Raw genomic sequence first — 16,293 nt, 5'->3', positions numbered from 1 at the left:
CTTGTGTAAAGTAAAGGGACTGGAGTGAGAGTGACCTACTGAGATAACCTCACATTTTAGTACCTAAACAACAGTAGCAGCATTTTGAATCTTTGCAGGCACTTCAAGACCTCGTCGAGGTGGGCAGCTGCAGAAGAGTTGTGATAATCCATTCAATCCATGTCTTCTGAAACATGCAACGTTGTGTTGTTAAAAGTTGTTTCTTAATAAGATCTGAAGGGTACTGAAGGAGTGAGCAAACAAAACTGTCAATAGAAAAAGCTAATAATTGAGTATGTAATTAGTAGTGTCCAATTCAGGCTGGTAGATGGGAGGCAATTTAGTTATTGTTTAAAAAGTGTGAATTTAAAGATTGTGTCAGATCAATGCTCTCACATTATTTAAGATTAAATTTTGTCATTTTAAAGTTCTAGTAAGCTACATGTGACTTGAAAACAGGCCTCTGTTTCAACATGTACATTTGCCATACATTTCTTACAAGGAGCTAGAATTGAGTACTTGTCAAGGGCAGGGAAACAGAAGAAAGAAGCTAGTTATGAATACCAGTATAACTTACCTGGTCTAGTGTCATCATGTATTTTTTACAAAGTTAACAGCAAATGGTGGATTGATTTTTCAGGGGTTTTTTTTTCTTCTCTATCTGAAGCATTGCTTCAAATCAGAAATTAATGTGGTTTTAGCATCTCAATTTCATCAAGATTTGGAGCTTGTTTTCAGAAGTGCAGAGTACCAGTAGGTCTTTGACGTCTAAGGAATTTTTTTACATCCACTTTTGCAATTTAGCAGTCATAGGAGCCTTCACAGAATTTCTGTGCATGAGGAGTATACCTAGGTGTGAGGATAAGGATTTGCATGCACTTAGGAGGAATAGTGAATAATGAAACGCTTCAGGTAATTTTCCTGTCACTGTTGCAGCCCCCACTCTTTCCTAGTGCTGACTAGTTTCCACCGTCTTCTCTTTCCTCCTGTAATCTGATGAACTGACAAAGAGCAGCCGCTGGATATGCTTGTACAGTGAGGGATTGACTTTTTCCAGATCTAAAAAGATCTGTCTGTCCTCTAAAGGCTTGGTTAGTTGTGTGGAAACGGCAGCTTTGGCACTGTAAAATGTGAAATCTGCAGTTTCTACAGGAACTGCAATCCTGTGTGATGAAAAATGAAGGTATCCTGTATTACTTACTAACTTCACTTACTGTCCTGTGGGATCAGGACTCCATCCTGGCAAAAACATGGCAAAGCTTAAATATGTGGGTATTGTTGCCAGGCATGTACTTAAATACTTTGTTGTCCTAAACTTTCAATTTCTCTGAAAGATGGTATTAAATATATATATATATGATAATAGATTAAGCTAAATGCGGAATAGAAAGGGAAGATAACTTTATGCTGAATAACTGCACTGTGTGTCTCCTCCTGGTTTGAAAGCCAGTGGAAATACATAAAACCACAGTTTCTTTATTAGAAGGAAGTAGCACCCTGAGCACACTGCAGTACACTTACTTATTTTGTATAGCAAGATCTGTTGGTATCTGTGAAAGCCAAGTGTAGTATACAGGAGATTGTTACGTAGATTCAGCTACATTTACTAATGTACTAATTTTATTTCACTTGTTTTTAACAGAACCTTGTGAAATTGAAAACCCACTCTGTATCCGTTGGCATGCACTTAGTCACAGAGTACATGTAACCTTGAATAAGAGACTCTTATTGAGGAGAGTTTGTGTTAGAACTGGATCTAAAACAAGAAAAACTTTTAAAGAAATGGTGTATGCTCTGATGAGAGCCTCAAGTTGTAACCAAACCCTGTAAAGGGCCATAACCTGGAAAAAACCCAAGGGGCTATAAGAGTGAGTCTGAGCAGAAAAAAAAAAAAGGTTTTGATCATGACTTTTTGTTGCTGTTGTGATTAGAGCAGACTTGTTTCCAAGAAGCCAGGACAGCTTTCCCTTGTGAAGACAGTTGAGCAGAGGAATTCGTACCATGGACACTCCCATAACAGTGGCAGCACCTGCCCGAACAAGCAGGTTGGCTGCAAAACCCTAGGCATTTAGAAACTCTTGCAGGTGTTTGTACAGCTTAAATTTTACTTTGCTCAGATTTTCCTTACCACAGTAAATTAATTTAGTTGAAGGGCCTACCAGCAAACTGAGTCATAACGCTTACACAATGACATTTGCAAAAATGGGGTGTTTGGTCATTTGTTCACTGGGTTTTGCATGCGTAATTTATATTTGCTGGAGGGATGGAGACAAGACACAGCACGCTCCCTTCCTGCAGCAAACCCTTTGCTTGTTGCAGGGAGGCAGCTTGCAGTGCGCTTGCTCTGTGGGCTTGCCAGCAATGACAAAGCAGCATTGAAAGGGCTTGGCAGCAAATTATTAACTGGCTTCAATAGATTTTTCCCAGTCTAAAGCTTTTGACTGCCATTTGGTTTGGATCGTAATTGAGAGTTGTTATCACTCATAGCAGTACTGTAGTCTCTGGGCTTGTAGGTCTGATTTACTAGATGTTTGTGAGTTTATGCTTCTTTTGTACCTTTGCTACTGCCTTTCTCTTTGAGGGGTTTGTGCAATTGGTTGGGTTTTTTAATGGTTTTGCTGAAGGTTCTTTATTCCAGCTATTTTATCTGTTTGCAGGATGAGGTCTGGCTCAGTACTTCTTACCTTGCAGTATAGAGTCTCCTTTGCTCTTAGTACATGTGCATCCCAGCTGTCAACATTTTCTTTGTCACTTCTAGTTTTGTGCTTTGTTAGTTTGTTGCCCATAATATTTCATTTATCTTCTGGGGTTTTGTTTGGCTGATCTGTTTCTGTTCAGTATACACACCTGTTTAGAAGATGATTGGGAAGGCTTAGTTATATGGAGTAGGAGTCATGATGAAGCCCCAAGTTTGTGCAGCAAGACATCAGAAGATGGCCTTTATATTGTCCTTAAATCAACTGGACTTGATGTGGAGCATGCCTGCTCTAGTGGGCCTCCAGGGTTGCAAAGGCATTTCTTGCGTTATAGTTCTAAATGTCCTCCTTCCAATTATTTAGTTTTACAATTCTGCTGAGGCATGTGGAGGGCTGAACCTCCTCTGCACAATAAAGATGAGGAATACTCACTTAATTTGCTAGTTTTACCTAGCTCGTCAGGACATCCCTGTAACTTACAGCCAACTCTTGTGCTGCTGGATAGCCTGCATAAGCACCCTGTTTACAGCAGTGTTAGCAAAAGGGGTGCATTTTGAATGAACCTCTGAACAAAAATAGTTACTGATTGCTGAGAGCTGTTTCACTTTATGCATGTTTGGAAGACAAGTTATAAAATTTCAAAGCAATGCATGGCATTTTTCATGCCATAATTTGTTTACCTGTGACTGCAATACTCCTTTAATAGTAAAATATGGCACTGAGTGGATAGGATAAATAAGGTGCATTGAGGGAGTTCAGAGTCTGTACAAGCTTTGATGGAATGAAGTGCATGTGCTACCTGCACACATCGCGTCACAGAAAAACTGTGGGTGGCTCTTGGAGTGCAAGTCTGCTCTGCACTTGTGCTTCATTTGTTTCTGCATTGCCAGTTCTGCGCGTCCTTAAAGTCAAGTGTGACCCACAGTCTGGTGGAGAGAAAGACTGAAGTTGCAAGTGGAATTTGGGAAGAAGCTCATTGTAGTTGCCACTTCAGGAATAAAATGGCCTAAGCAGCTGAACTGTGAATATGTAGTCTAACTGCACAAGGAGAAAATGTTATGTGAGAGAATCATTTGTAAAGCCTTAGTGGAGCACTCCTAATTCTCTGGTGAATAGTTGTGGATGATGATGCAGATAATTTGCTTGGAGCAGCGGTGGCAGCTTTCTTTGCAAATTCCTCAGTTTTCTGTGATTACTGAAGGGCAGCTCTTTGCTGAGGTTCAAACATTTTGTCTCTAAGCAGCACATAACAGTGTCATAATTATTTTTTTCTCTGCAGAGGTTCTTGGTACTGGGTTTGGTCATCATCCAGCAATTGGCCTTTTGTTTGGAAAAGTCCTTGACTCAGTCTGTGATGGGATGACCGCATATTGTGTAAAAACACAAGGCAAAGCAGAATTGTACATCACTGTCCTGCGTTGGCCTGAAAGAGGTGGGATGCCTCTGGGCTGGAGGGAACAGGAGTCAGCCGCAGGGATTGCACAAGTGTTATCTCACTGGGAGACTGCTGTGGCCCTGGGAAGAGGTTCTGTCCCCACTGTCCTCCGGGAAAGTCTCTGAGCCTCCTGCTTTGAGCGAAGGAAAGGATGAGTGTTTTACAGCTATTTGATGGATCCTCAGAATTGGGATTTGTTGCCTTTTAAATTTAAGAATCACTGTACTGTGTATTAACCACTTTTCTGCTGTCTGGCCAGTGTGCCAGGGCAAAACCCACCTTCTATCCCAAGTGCTGGTTATGTGTCAGGAGCCCACTTGTGCCTTTTCAGCAGAACAGCTGAGCTTTGCAAGAACTGGCTGGAGCTCTGCAGCTGGGCTGGAGCCTGGCCCAACAGTGGGAGCTGTTAATGGTGTGATTGAAGCCTTTAATTTAACCCCTTACCAGCAGTTGTGCTGATTAGTATTGGAGTTGTCATATGTCACTGAGGCACCATTACCCTTCAAAGCAAAACTTGCTGCAGCATTAATCGCATAGAGCTCGGCTTCCATTTGCTGCACCGCCACTTGGGGCCATCACTGTTAACTACTCCATCTATGGCATAGAGTTTCTAGTCCAGTCTTACTTTAAAAGTAAATTAAAAAATGAAGAATATTTCTATCAGTAGTTATGTGGATACAGATTTCTATCATGAATGTGTAGAGGGCAATAATTACATCTTAATATTAACAAACAAGGATGCTGTGTATCTTCTTTGTAAATACACAAAATTGTGCCAAATGGTATAATGGCCTTCAGTAATAATTTTTCCCTCCGATGGGAACAATCTTCAATGTCATCTTTGAGCCTAAAAAATACAATACAGTGCATCAGAGTTTATTTGAAGTTTAGTTGGAAAATCATCATCATGTGATGGCCAGTGATGAAGACTTAAGCAAGGATCTGGCCCGAAGCATCCATCAAATATAAGCTTCCATTTTAAAGGTAAAGAGAGAATGGCTAATTTAAAAGTTTCTTTATCAAAGGTAGTCTTTATAGCAGGGAGGATGTATACATATAGACTAGCAATTTGTGGGCTAATCCTTTTTTGCATTAATATGGTTAATTTGTTTTCAGTTCTCTTGTTCAAGAAATTAATTTCTCCCTCACTTTCTAGGAGACTTTGAAGTTAGCATCCAACTATCAACCTTTGTGTCTCTTCCCTCACCCCCTCACATTCCTAGAGTGCGTTTATGCAGGTTGAGAGTGAGCAGTTCAGTGCTTAGCTCTAGGGAATGAATTCATATTATACATCTTAATTTTCAGGTGTTCAGTTTCATATACCTACACAGTAAACAAAACTGGTTTGATTTTGGGTTAAATGTTGATTCTGCTTTTTAAATGGTTATAAAAGTTAGATTTAAAAATACCTATAACTTTTCCCAGTATGACCAGTTTCTTTCTTGCTTCGAGTATGCCTTCTTAAGAAGGATCCTGAAAGAAACTGTGTCTTTAGAATGAGTTTCTTGTAATAAAAAATGTCATTGAAGAGTCAGTTCCCCATATGCTGACACAAGTTTGCCTGATAGCAAGTTTTTTATAAACCTTTTCTCATCTGTATTCCTGCTGTTTCCACTGTCAGAGTGGCTGAAATGAAGGTCAGACCCCCTCAGCCTTCCATGTTTATAAGTCATGAAATATGCAGCATATCTTACATTGTTACAACTTTGACTGGGGTCTTCTCATGAAATAATGAACATAGTCTCTAAGGGGGAACTAAACTGGATTAAAAGCATTAAACTGAAAGTGCAAATCAGCAGACAAGGCCTACTGCATCTAAACCACTGAGAATGGAAGGATTGAAAGCTAGGGCTGAAAGGCTGATGAAGACCTGAGTCCAGAATATCTGCATTTTTGAGCTTGCAGCTATTGATTGTTTTAACCTCTGAAAGAAGAAAAAAGAGGTACACTTTTACTGTTGGTGAGAAAACAAAAAAGTTTTATTTTTGCATGAAAGAATGCAACAGGAAGCTGTATTTCTTCATGGAAAGATGAGAAGACCGGTAAATGTGCATGTGGGCACAGCCTCATGATAAGACTACTTAGCAGGGATGTGGGATAATGTGGCTCAGGTACCTGCTCAGGTCAAATCTGTTACATGGTTCTGTTGCCTCTTTTTCCTGTTTTTTACTGGATTCTTTCATGTCTCTAAAAATGTAAAAGAAAAATCCATTTCCTGAGCAGTAGCAGTAAAACTTTCAGAAATTTATGCAGGGTGCGAGGAAGTCTTAAATCTGGTAGATTTTCTTGAATTAAATAAAGGCTTTAGTCCTGTTCTGAATGTTTTGATTTCATGTTTAACAGAAAACACGGAGTAGGTATATGTGACTCTATACATACAGACTTTTTAAAATTGGAAACTCGGATATAGGTGCAGATTTTCCCAGGGGCTTATTAAGCTAAGAGGAGGTCATGAGCTCTGAAGAGCATGGCCTGATAGCAGCAACAGGCAGCCTGGGGTGGCGTCAGATTTCTCACAAATTGGTGGGTTTTTTTCCACTGCCCACGATGCTGTTGAGTTGTGATTTTTGGTTTTGCCCACCACAGCTATAAGATCCAACAGAAAGAGTTGGATCTCTTTCCCATGTATTTGGTTTTTGTTTTGAGTCTGTAATGTGAGGTGTCTCAAGTAAAAGAAATTGAGAAAACTGTCTAACTTTACTGCTGTAGCCAATCTGCATATTACAATGACTGTAATGATGGAAGTTTCTGACATAAAGTCATTGCAGGTTATCAGCTTCACATAAATTAAAAAAAAACAAAAACAAAAAGTGGAAGGAAAGTTTTAAACTAAAATATCCCTTGTTTTCTACTAGATAATTTTGGAAACTTTTTTGATCTGTCTCCTTTTAACATGTTAAAACAAATCACTGCTTTCCCAGAATGAAATTAATGGAAATTTGGTGGATTTTTTTTTCCCTGAGATGAGGGACTTCATTTCTGGTACCCCATTGAATCTCTGGTGGTAAAAAAAAGAGAACCCTTTATGAGTTTCTTAAAGAGCAGTGCTTTCTTCTGATTTACCTACTCCTAAATTTCACCAGGGTTTCTAAGGCCTTAATAACTCAAAGTCAGTTGTAGTTTGTGTTTTCTGCTACAGATCATCTGAATAATTCACTGGTAACTGATTGTGTGGTACAACATAAAGTGAAAACAACATAGTTTTAAAATGTTAACTAGCACAATAAATGATGATGTGGAAGGAAGTGTACTTGCAAAAATTCATCAATGCTACAGTAACAACCCATTTCATAAGAGTCCTTGAGCCTTGAGTGTATTGATTGATTCAGCACAAAAGCTTCCATTCATTTGCAGTATAGATCATCTGAAATTTCATGTGCTGGGGGCACGGATATTGATGTGTAAGAGCACAACTATAGTATCAGTACAAATAAGACATACAGTGGACTTGTGTTAGCCTGTATTTCTTTCCATGGTACATCTGAAAGGATTTATTGCACTGCTGTAGACGTTTCTTAGAGACATGGGTCTTAGCCTGGGCTTCCCCTTCTCTTTCCTTGCCACTTTACAAAAGAAAATACATCTCTTGTTGTTCTTGAAAGTATTGAAGAGAAAATGAGAACATGGCAAATAAGCTTAATACAAACATAGTACATCTTTATGTACATGAAAATAAAAAATTGGTAAGATCTGAAAAGTGTTTCTCAGAGGGAAATGGAGAACATCACTGACCCTGAGGAATGAGTATCCTGAATTTGAATAGCACATAACAGCAGGTCAGGACTGTCAATATTCAAAAGGAAGTTTGGCATACTCTGCCATGTCTTTGAAGGTGAGGAGCTGCTCGTGATTATTTTCGTCTTACTGGTGATGCTGTGAGTGCTTCACTTCAAAACCACTCAAAATTCCTGGCCCCATAGCTACAGGAAAGCAAGGTGCAGGGTGGTGGTGGGGATATGTCATTCACAGAGGTGTCAACTTCCTAACTACTTGAGGGTTTTGGTTCAGGTAGTGACTGAGGCCGAGGTATCTGCATGCTGCCATAGCTATCCTTGACAGAGGGCCAGTGGCTGGGTGAGGCATCTGTGCTTGGTTGATCAGACTGTTCCTACCCCAAAGTACACTGTAACAAATGCTGTTTGCTTGTTTATTCCTTTATTCAGTGGAAGTAGAGGCACTCAGTGTTACAGGAGTTTCCACATCTGATTTTTCAATTCAGAAAATAATCAATTAAGAAATACTTCTGGCTTCATAACAATTTAAAATATTCCAAACTATTTAAAATATTCTGGTGAATTAAAAAAATGTGTGTGTAAATCTTGAAAATTTGAAATGAAGCCTTTTTTTTTAACATATTAAATTAAAAAAAAAAATAGTACAGTCCTTGTTATTATATTTTCCCTTGCTTGTGTTGTGTTCCTACAGGCCAAAACCCTCTCCCTGGGGGAAGTAGTGACTCTTCCCTGGGCCCCTTGTCAGCTCCTGCACAAGAAGAGCCCCTTGCTTTGGGCAGTATCCAGTTGGGCTTTGCCTCACGCCTCCTTTGCCAGTGTTACATCCTGAGCCCTCTCCTGCTTCACGTTTAACCATTCTTGTTGTGGTTGGTTTGGTTTTTTTCATCCCTCTGTAACGTTACAGCTCTTCTTAATGCTACAAACACCCTTGCTGTCTTAAAGTCTTCCCTGGAAACCCAGATCTTTCACTGTGTTTTCCATCATTGTTTCTCGTCACAAAAGTTCTTTTTGGCCTTACCTGTGCAATAAAAGTTGATAGTTGACAGAGCTGAGGAGTTTTAGGTGAAGATGGCAGGTCTTACTCATCCTGTGGATCCCAGCAAGAGCTCTAGTATAGATGCAGTATGCCAGCACAAGAGCACTTTACTATTTTACCATTTAGGTAATGGGTGTAAAATACATCAATCAGAGACCTGCTGTGTCCCAGTAGCATATATACACCTTTATATTAATATGGTTTTAGCACAGAGACAGCTACCATAGTTCTGGGCTTGTTTCATCTTGTTCGGAAAATTGATCAGAAGGTGTATTTGATTTCCCTGCTGCAGAATCCTGTGTTCCTGTATTGACTTTCCTTTCTCTTGAAGCCCATTGCTGTTGCTTTTTGTCTTTGTGCTGTAATTTAGCTGGGTTCTGCCTCCGTTTCTTACAAGTGGATTTATGAGTTAGCACTGCCTTCCTTTTCATTCTTACGGGGCTTTACAAAAGCTGCAGTTTCTTTGTAATTGATAATGAATTATGTTTTTCAAAATCATCGTGGAATGTTTTTCAGCCCCTGTGGCTTCCAGCCTTAGTGTTGAATGCAATATATTTGAGATGGACAAAAAACCCTTCTGTTTTTATTGTAGGCAGAGGGGAGTGTGTCAAACGCTTTTCCCTGTGACGTGTTACATTCAGTAGATTCCAGCATTTGTGTCAAGCTGAGAGGCATGATTTTTCTTCCCTACCTAATACTAAAAGCAGACATGTGAGTGCTGTAGCATCTTGTTCTCTCTGAAGCTGCACTTCATCAGTAGTTAAGCTAAGTGTTTACCTATGTCTGCGCTGTACGAAGCACTGAGACACTTGGACTATTATTTCATGTGTATAAGTATTTGTTTGAAATCCTGTTTGTTTTTAAACCATTCCTCCTGCATAGCTCATTTTCTTGATTAAGAGTTTTGCTGCTGCTGCAGCATGTTATCATTTAGCACATGTCAGCTCTGGCTCTAACCTGCAAGAGTAGTGGATCAAAAAACCTTTGCTCTTTGTTGAAATAGCTAAGGTCTGCAGATTGTGGTTTGAGAATCAAAATGGGACTTGTACTAATCTGTACCACCAGAAACTTACTGAGCTGGTTAATTCCTTCAAACACTTTCAGAGGTGGTTTGTCACAGGGGTAGGTCTCTTCTATTTCTTTATTGTGACCTATAGCTAGTGACTTGCAGACAATTTCTATTACCTGTGTACCCGTGCTGTCTCTGCAAAAGGGCTTCTCTTCACCTTCTCCAGAACCTCTTGCAGAGGCTGAAATATGGTGTGTGGTAGAAGACCCCAGGCAGAATGATTGTTCTCAAAGTAAAATTAACTGTTAGGGGCCTTCAGTGCTCTGGCCATATTTTCAGATGTAGCTTTGTTTAATCATTTTAAAAGCTAGACTAGAAGGTGCAATGTGTGTTCGGATCAAACGGGGCAAATGCTTGGGGGAAGAGACTGGCAGAATTTTCTCACAGAAATTTTCTGTTACAGGTGCCTTATTTACACCTGCTGAAATGGTTTCATAATATTATTCATACATTTATGAGCATTTTAGCCATCTCCTTTTCCACTGGTTATGTCGCTGAATTTTCCGAGCACTCATCTGGGTCTCACTTTGCACAGTTGCTGTCTGCACAGTGAGATTAATCCTGTCTTGGGATCTGCAGATGAGTGTTTAAATTTATGATTCAAATGCATACAGCTTCTGTGGCAGAAACTGTGAAGAGGTTCATGAATTTCTAATTAGAAGGAATTCATTCAATGAATATAATTTCCTAAACTAAGTTGTGGTGTGGAGCATAGATGAAGCTTAATATTTAAGTAATTAAAATATACGCATTCTCCCTAGAATGTGTGAGCCTTACCCTGGTTTCCTAACCTAACCTTTTGGATGCTTTTCTCTACCATGCTTGTGTATTTCATGAGCAGAACAGCAATACCTTCAGATAAGCAGAGAGATACCTCTTATCTGTTATGTCACATACAGAACAACTGAAGTTATCACTGGAGAAAAAGTCCCTTATGAATTCAAAACCTGCCATTCCAGTCAGGAAATAGGTTTCCAGCTTCTTCCCCGTGTCTTTTGTGCTTTGTACTTTCTTCTAATATGTGTTTTTCAGGCTTACCTCGTAAATGATTGTAAAACTGTTTTTAGGCTTTTTATGAGGAAAGTAATATATAAAACCAAAATCACAATATTTAGAAGCCTGCAATAATTTGCAAAGAAAAATGTATCTAAATGTATGCTCCATGATTTATGGTGATCAAAGTAAGCAGAAAACCTACCTGTGAAGGAAGCTTTTTTTATTGAGCCCTGAGGTGAACAACTTAAGCCTTGAAGCATAAGCCACAAATCCTGCTTGTTAAGCTTACAAAAGACTTTTACTTTCAAAATGAGATATTTGTGAAAAGCAATTCACCAATTTGCACTTCTGCACCAGAGGTCCCGAGCCTTGCCAGTTTAGCTCCGCCGTCGCTTTCGGCAGCACCTGCAGTACAGAAGGGTTGGTGATAGCAGGCAGTGCCCAGGCAGTGCAACGCCTGGGACCTTCCCTTCCTCTAGGTGCCATATCACTCTTCAGCTGGCACCTCGGGGCCATGTCCTGTGGCCATCCTCTTGATGGCATTGGCCTGGGGTGAACGAGGAGACAGAAAGGAAACAGGACTGCTAAGAATATGGCTTTAAAGCTGAGAGAACAAAATGTTTCTGCAAGCTGAGATTGGTTTAGATCAGCTGTAGGTGACTTGATGGAAGCATCCCTAGGTTAAATTCAGTGGGCTTCACTCTACAGGATATTAACATTAATGATTTTTAACAGCTTTCTCTGGCTTTATTATCAGTATTTGAGATTCTGTGCTGCACTAACCTTGGACCTTGAGGGTAGCTAGACAAGCTGTCGCTAAACCCCGTTTGCCCTCCCTCTTGTGTGTGCCTTCGGGGTTGGATACAATTTATGAATATCTCCATTTCTACAGAATGTGGTTGTATGTGGTTCAATACACTGTGATTTAACAGTGTATTGAACGTGTGCAGTATGCACAGTGTCTGGGTACAGGACAGGTGGCTTAGGCAGGGCCCCTTAAATCTGAAAACTGTGCAAGTAAATCAGACTCTTTTGGGAAACACTGTATTTAATTCCATGGTTTAAGGAGCCTGCACCTGATTGGGTACTTTCTTAGATCGTTGGGTTCCTTGCACCAACACTGCGTAGTCTGTAGGTGGTGTGAATGTCTGGTACACCTCAGACAAGGTTTATGCGCACATGTGGAGGGCAGTTACCTGGGGCAGCAGACTGCTAGGACAGAAATACCTACTGCTCTGATGCCTGTTCTGTCTAGACCAGAGTCCTGGAAATGCAGGCTAGGGATACCTGATACTGCAGCTGCTGTTTCTATAAAACCAAGCTCTCCTATTTTATTTTTAAGGTTTGGTTCAGAAGGGTGAAAGATGTACTTTCATGAAACTAATCTTTGAAAATATTTTTTGAAAAGATGTTATAGCATACTTGAGAGCATGCCAATGGTAGAACATTTGCTCAGCCTTCTAGGTTTAGCCCTTGGTATAAAAGGCTCTGATCCTGCTGGATTAAAGTCAACACAAACTGTGGATTTTAATGTGAGGTTTAATAGATTTTAACCTAAATAAATAGAATTGCTCAAGGCTGATAAAAATTCTGTAATCTGTGATATAGATCTCTGCCAGAAGTTCAGTCGAGAGTAGTATTTTCCTTTGGTTTCTTGTCTAAATAGTAATAGGAAAAATATCATTAGGCAGGTAAGAATGTTAATCACAACAGTACAGGAGTATCAGGTGTTTTGCAAAGTAGAGCTTTAGAGGAGAGAGAGGAGAGTTGTCCTTGCTTCTGTCCTCCACAGTCGTCTTGATTCTGTAAAACTGCTCCTGTTCTACAGGGTGGTCTTGACAGTAAAGGAGAAAAAAGAAAGCAAATACAGTCAGGGTTTTTTAGGATTTTGTTACATGGGATGCAGCTGACTATTCAGCCTGAATAGTTTTAGGCTGAAAGTAGTAACTTTCTATCTAATTGCAATTTCAGGCTACAACTTTATGAGCGACTGCTCAAGCAAGACTTCTGTAAAGCCTTGGGAACCCAGATAGCATCCTGTAAATGATAGTTTACAAAAACCAGCATATTTTTTTTAAAAAAACACTTGCATCAAGAAGCTTTTTAAGGCAACAGATAAATCATCAGGATGTTGGGATCTAATGGTGTGTTGGGGACACGGTAGGTTCTCCTGACTGGCATACTGAAACTTTAAGATTGGGATAGCTGATAAAATGCTCATTTTTTCATGTCTTCAGCAGTGTGTGAACAAATGAGATGCTCGTGAATGGAAACTGTTTGGACCTTGGGGCTTGGCTTTCCCTCCTTTCCTGCGCACTGGTAGGCAGTGGTGGGAGAGTGCTTGAGGAGGATTTGCAACGATGTGCCTGCAGTCTTTGCCAGATGCAAAACTTACTCAGTTTCCATTTTGACAGAGCTAGTGGAGAAAGAGAGCGATGCTTGGTGCCAAATAGCTAATTTCTCTTTCCTGATCTGTGAACATCTGTGGAATTTCCCTGGGCTAGGTCCAGGTTCTACTTGAGTAGAGGATTCCTGTTGGATGCCAGGAAGTGCGTGTGGTCACCTTTTCATGCCGACTTCCACTCAAGGACTTCATTTCCCTTTTGGTGCTATAAAATCAGCAAAAGCAGATACACAGACCATGTGTGGTCAGGCAAAATCCCCTAGTTGGGCAACGACCCTGCATCAGCCTCATTTACTAGCACGCATGTGGCCCTGAGCCGTCCTGTGCTGCCATGGCTGCCGTGGCCAGCAGTGTGAGCTGACTCAGTCGTGTGATGGCAGAGTAGGCTTCTCTCTACATCTTGTGAACTTTCTGGGTGGGCTGATCCAACACCGCTTCATGGCAGTCAGTGGTAATTTCCTGTTTAGTATTAAAAGCCTGCATTTCCAGAAAATAGTGTCTGGTTTTCTTTTTTTTTGTACTAAATCTTAAGAACATTTTGTCACCCTTTCTGTAAACAAAGGGCATAGGAAGTACAATTTCACAGAGATAAGAGATTTACATCTAGGCTGAGGAATGCATGAACAAAAAGACCTCCAGTATTGAGAAATAAATCCACATCCTTTTTTAATTTTTTTGGAGTATGTATACTACTGTGGTTGCTTACTCAGCTATTGATGCCCTTTTGGTTACACTACTTACTTTGAAATAACTTCACTAGGGGTAGGACTGGCTGAGAATGAACTAACCATAAATAGGTTCCCCTGTGGTTTTACACACAGATCAACCAGTAAAGTGTAGTTCTCAGTACTGACAACTATAATTTCTTCCTCCATTCTAATTGGAGTTTTCCTACTGACTTGAGCTAGACTCATTAATAGTACGTGCCTTTTAGGCAGCTGGCTTGCAATCTTAAATTAGATACCACCAGTGGGACTTGTCTCATCTAACTTGAGGCAGCTGAAACCTGTTGGGTGAGTTCTGTAACAGTTCCTGTCTTTCTCCATCAACTGCAAAGGGATCCTGTATGACTGAGTCCTGGAGTAGATGGTTATATCCTAAATATCTGAAGAAAGGTGATTTGAAGTCTATCCTGTTGACACGTTTCTGTGCAAGAAATTGGCCTTGCTGAAATGTATTGGAATCCTCTCAGTATTTCTAGCTTAGAGAATACTCTTTTAATGCCAGATTTTCCCTGTGTAATCTTCCTGAAGGTAAATTTTGGACAATTGCACTGGAACTTGCCTAACAAATTGTGTGACCACCTAATGGAAGTAACACATTGCTCATTCTATTTTGTTTTGGATTACTTCTGTCTGGCAGTTTTCCTTTCTGTATTCTCCAATGATAAGGATGGAATTAGCTGGTTTACTGGAGTATTTCAGAATTTATCCTGAAAGTGGTTCCTCTGCAGAGGTTAATGTTTCCCATTTGAATGACTTTGAGGTAGTCCTAGGTTCTGTTAACCTCTTTCTTCTTCCTGGTGTTTGGATATTACTTTAGCCTGAAATTTGTTCTGTTTTAGGAGAAACCTGATGCCAGCCCCACATCTCTACAGCTGCGATCCCAGATTGAGGTAAGCACTGACTTTGATAATCCATTTTTATTTGTTTGTTCATTAATTTGATATTCTACATAAACTGGGCAAAGGCTGAGCTTGTGTCTGCTCTCACTGCTATGTGTCTTCTCTTGCAGGAGTCACTTGGTCTCAGCAGCACTGCATCAACACCTGACACTGAAAGAAAGTAAGTGAATGCACAGGAGGTGAGAAAAGAGGGAGGGGGAATTTGGTATGTTTTCTTTTTCCTTGGAGTAGATTAATTTTAGACTGTAGTGATGTTTCAAGATTTCAGATCCAGCTGCTATTAATGAGACCCATTTTGAAACCTGCTCCTTCTCTTGTTCTCTTTTGGCATTTTATTATTTTCCTTTTTAGATGAAGGGTGGGTTATCTTTTCTCCCATCTGTGAGCACTTGGGGTGTACATACACAGAGATGACTGCTAGTCATTATTGACAAACATCAGTGATTTCACATTCTCTGCAAATTAAACATGCTTAAAAAAATAACTTTTTGTGACTATACCTAAATGCAGCCAAAAAGAAAGGTGAAAGGAAGGGAGAGTTGCAGACTTAAATCACTTTCCTTTTCCTGTGCACTCCTGGGTTTGTAACTGCTCTTGAAGAAGGTGCCAAGGAATGAAGTATTTAAAACCAAGTTAAAAGGAGCTTTAATTTTAGCAGTCCTTAATAAAAACCTCTCTGTGAGGACTAAGAGGGTTTCTGTTTACTGTCACCTCCTGCTGTAATGTGTGTGCTTGTTCTCTGTGCCTCCTTCCTTTGATCCCAAGATCTTGGATCCCTGCTGCTAAGGGTAACGTGCAGCAGTGCATGAAGACAACTGACACTGTATTTCCAATTGCCTGCACTTCGTGGGGTAGTGCCAGCTGGACTGGTTTGGATGGAGTACATGGAATCCAGTTGTGATGTGATGCACCTTTGTAAAGTTTAACAGTCCCACAGTTTAAATATCTTCTACTTCCAGTGATTCGATGCTGGATGGTAATAGGAACGTTGTAAGAAATTGCCACCCTTGCTTTTGCTAGTTCAGCAGGAGTGTCAGTCCCAGAGGGACCTGTGGTGGATGCAGGGTATGCCTGAGCACCGTCCACATAGAAGTGAGTTGTACAGTAGGGAACAGCTGCTTAGGGGCTTCCAGTGGCATCATCTGAAAGCTGATTTTTGCTAAAGATCTTGGAAAGTGATGTTATCTTTTAGAGGTGCCTTGTCTCTTCTCATCTCTCTGAGAGAAAGCAGTGATGGTTTGCTTGAGGTAGATGCTCATTTTCAAAACAGTTTAAGACAAATGAGGTGAATTTTGCCTTGGATACCATCACTGCCCCCAT

The 16,293-nt window shown here is 40.3% G+C and overlaps 1 protein-coding gene across 3 annotated transcripts in view; it reads left to right on the top strand.

The window, feature by feature from the left end:
• Positions 1 to 16,293, top strand: part of SASH1 (SAM and SH3 domain containing 1) — a 120,218-nt gene that overhangs the window by 40,812 nt on the left and 63,113 nt on the right. For all 3 annotated transcript variants that reach the window (XM_026845467.1, XM_026845471.1, XM_026845466.1), the window contains exons 3-4: positions 14,914 to 14,964; positions 15,084 to 15,133. In XM_026845467.1, coding sequence (XP_026701268.1) covers positions 14,914 to 14,964; positions 15,084 to 15,133 — 101 coding nt within the window. The remainder of the gene's footprint in view (positions 1 to 14,913; positions 14,965 to 15,083; positions 15,134 to 16,293) is intronic.

Source organism: Athene cunicularia (assembly GCF_003259725.1).
Source record: "Athene cunicularia isolate RWA chromosome 3 unlocalized genomic scaffold, athCun1 chr3_part1, whole genome shotgun sequence".
In the NCBI taxonomy this organism is placed as follows: Eukaryota; Metazoa; Chordata; class Aves; order Strigiformes; family Strigidae; genus Athene; species Athene cunicularia.
This window is presented reverse-complemented; position numbering and strand designations above follow the sequence as displayed.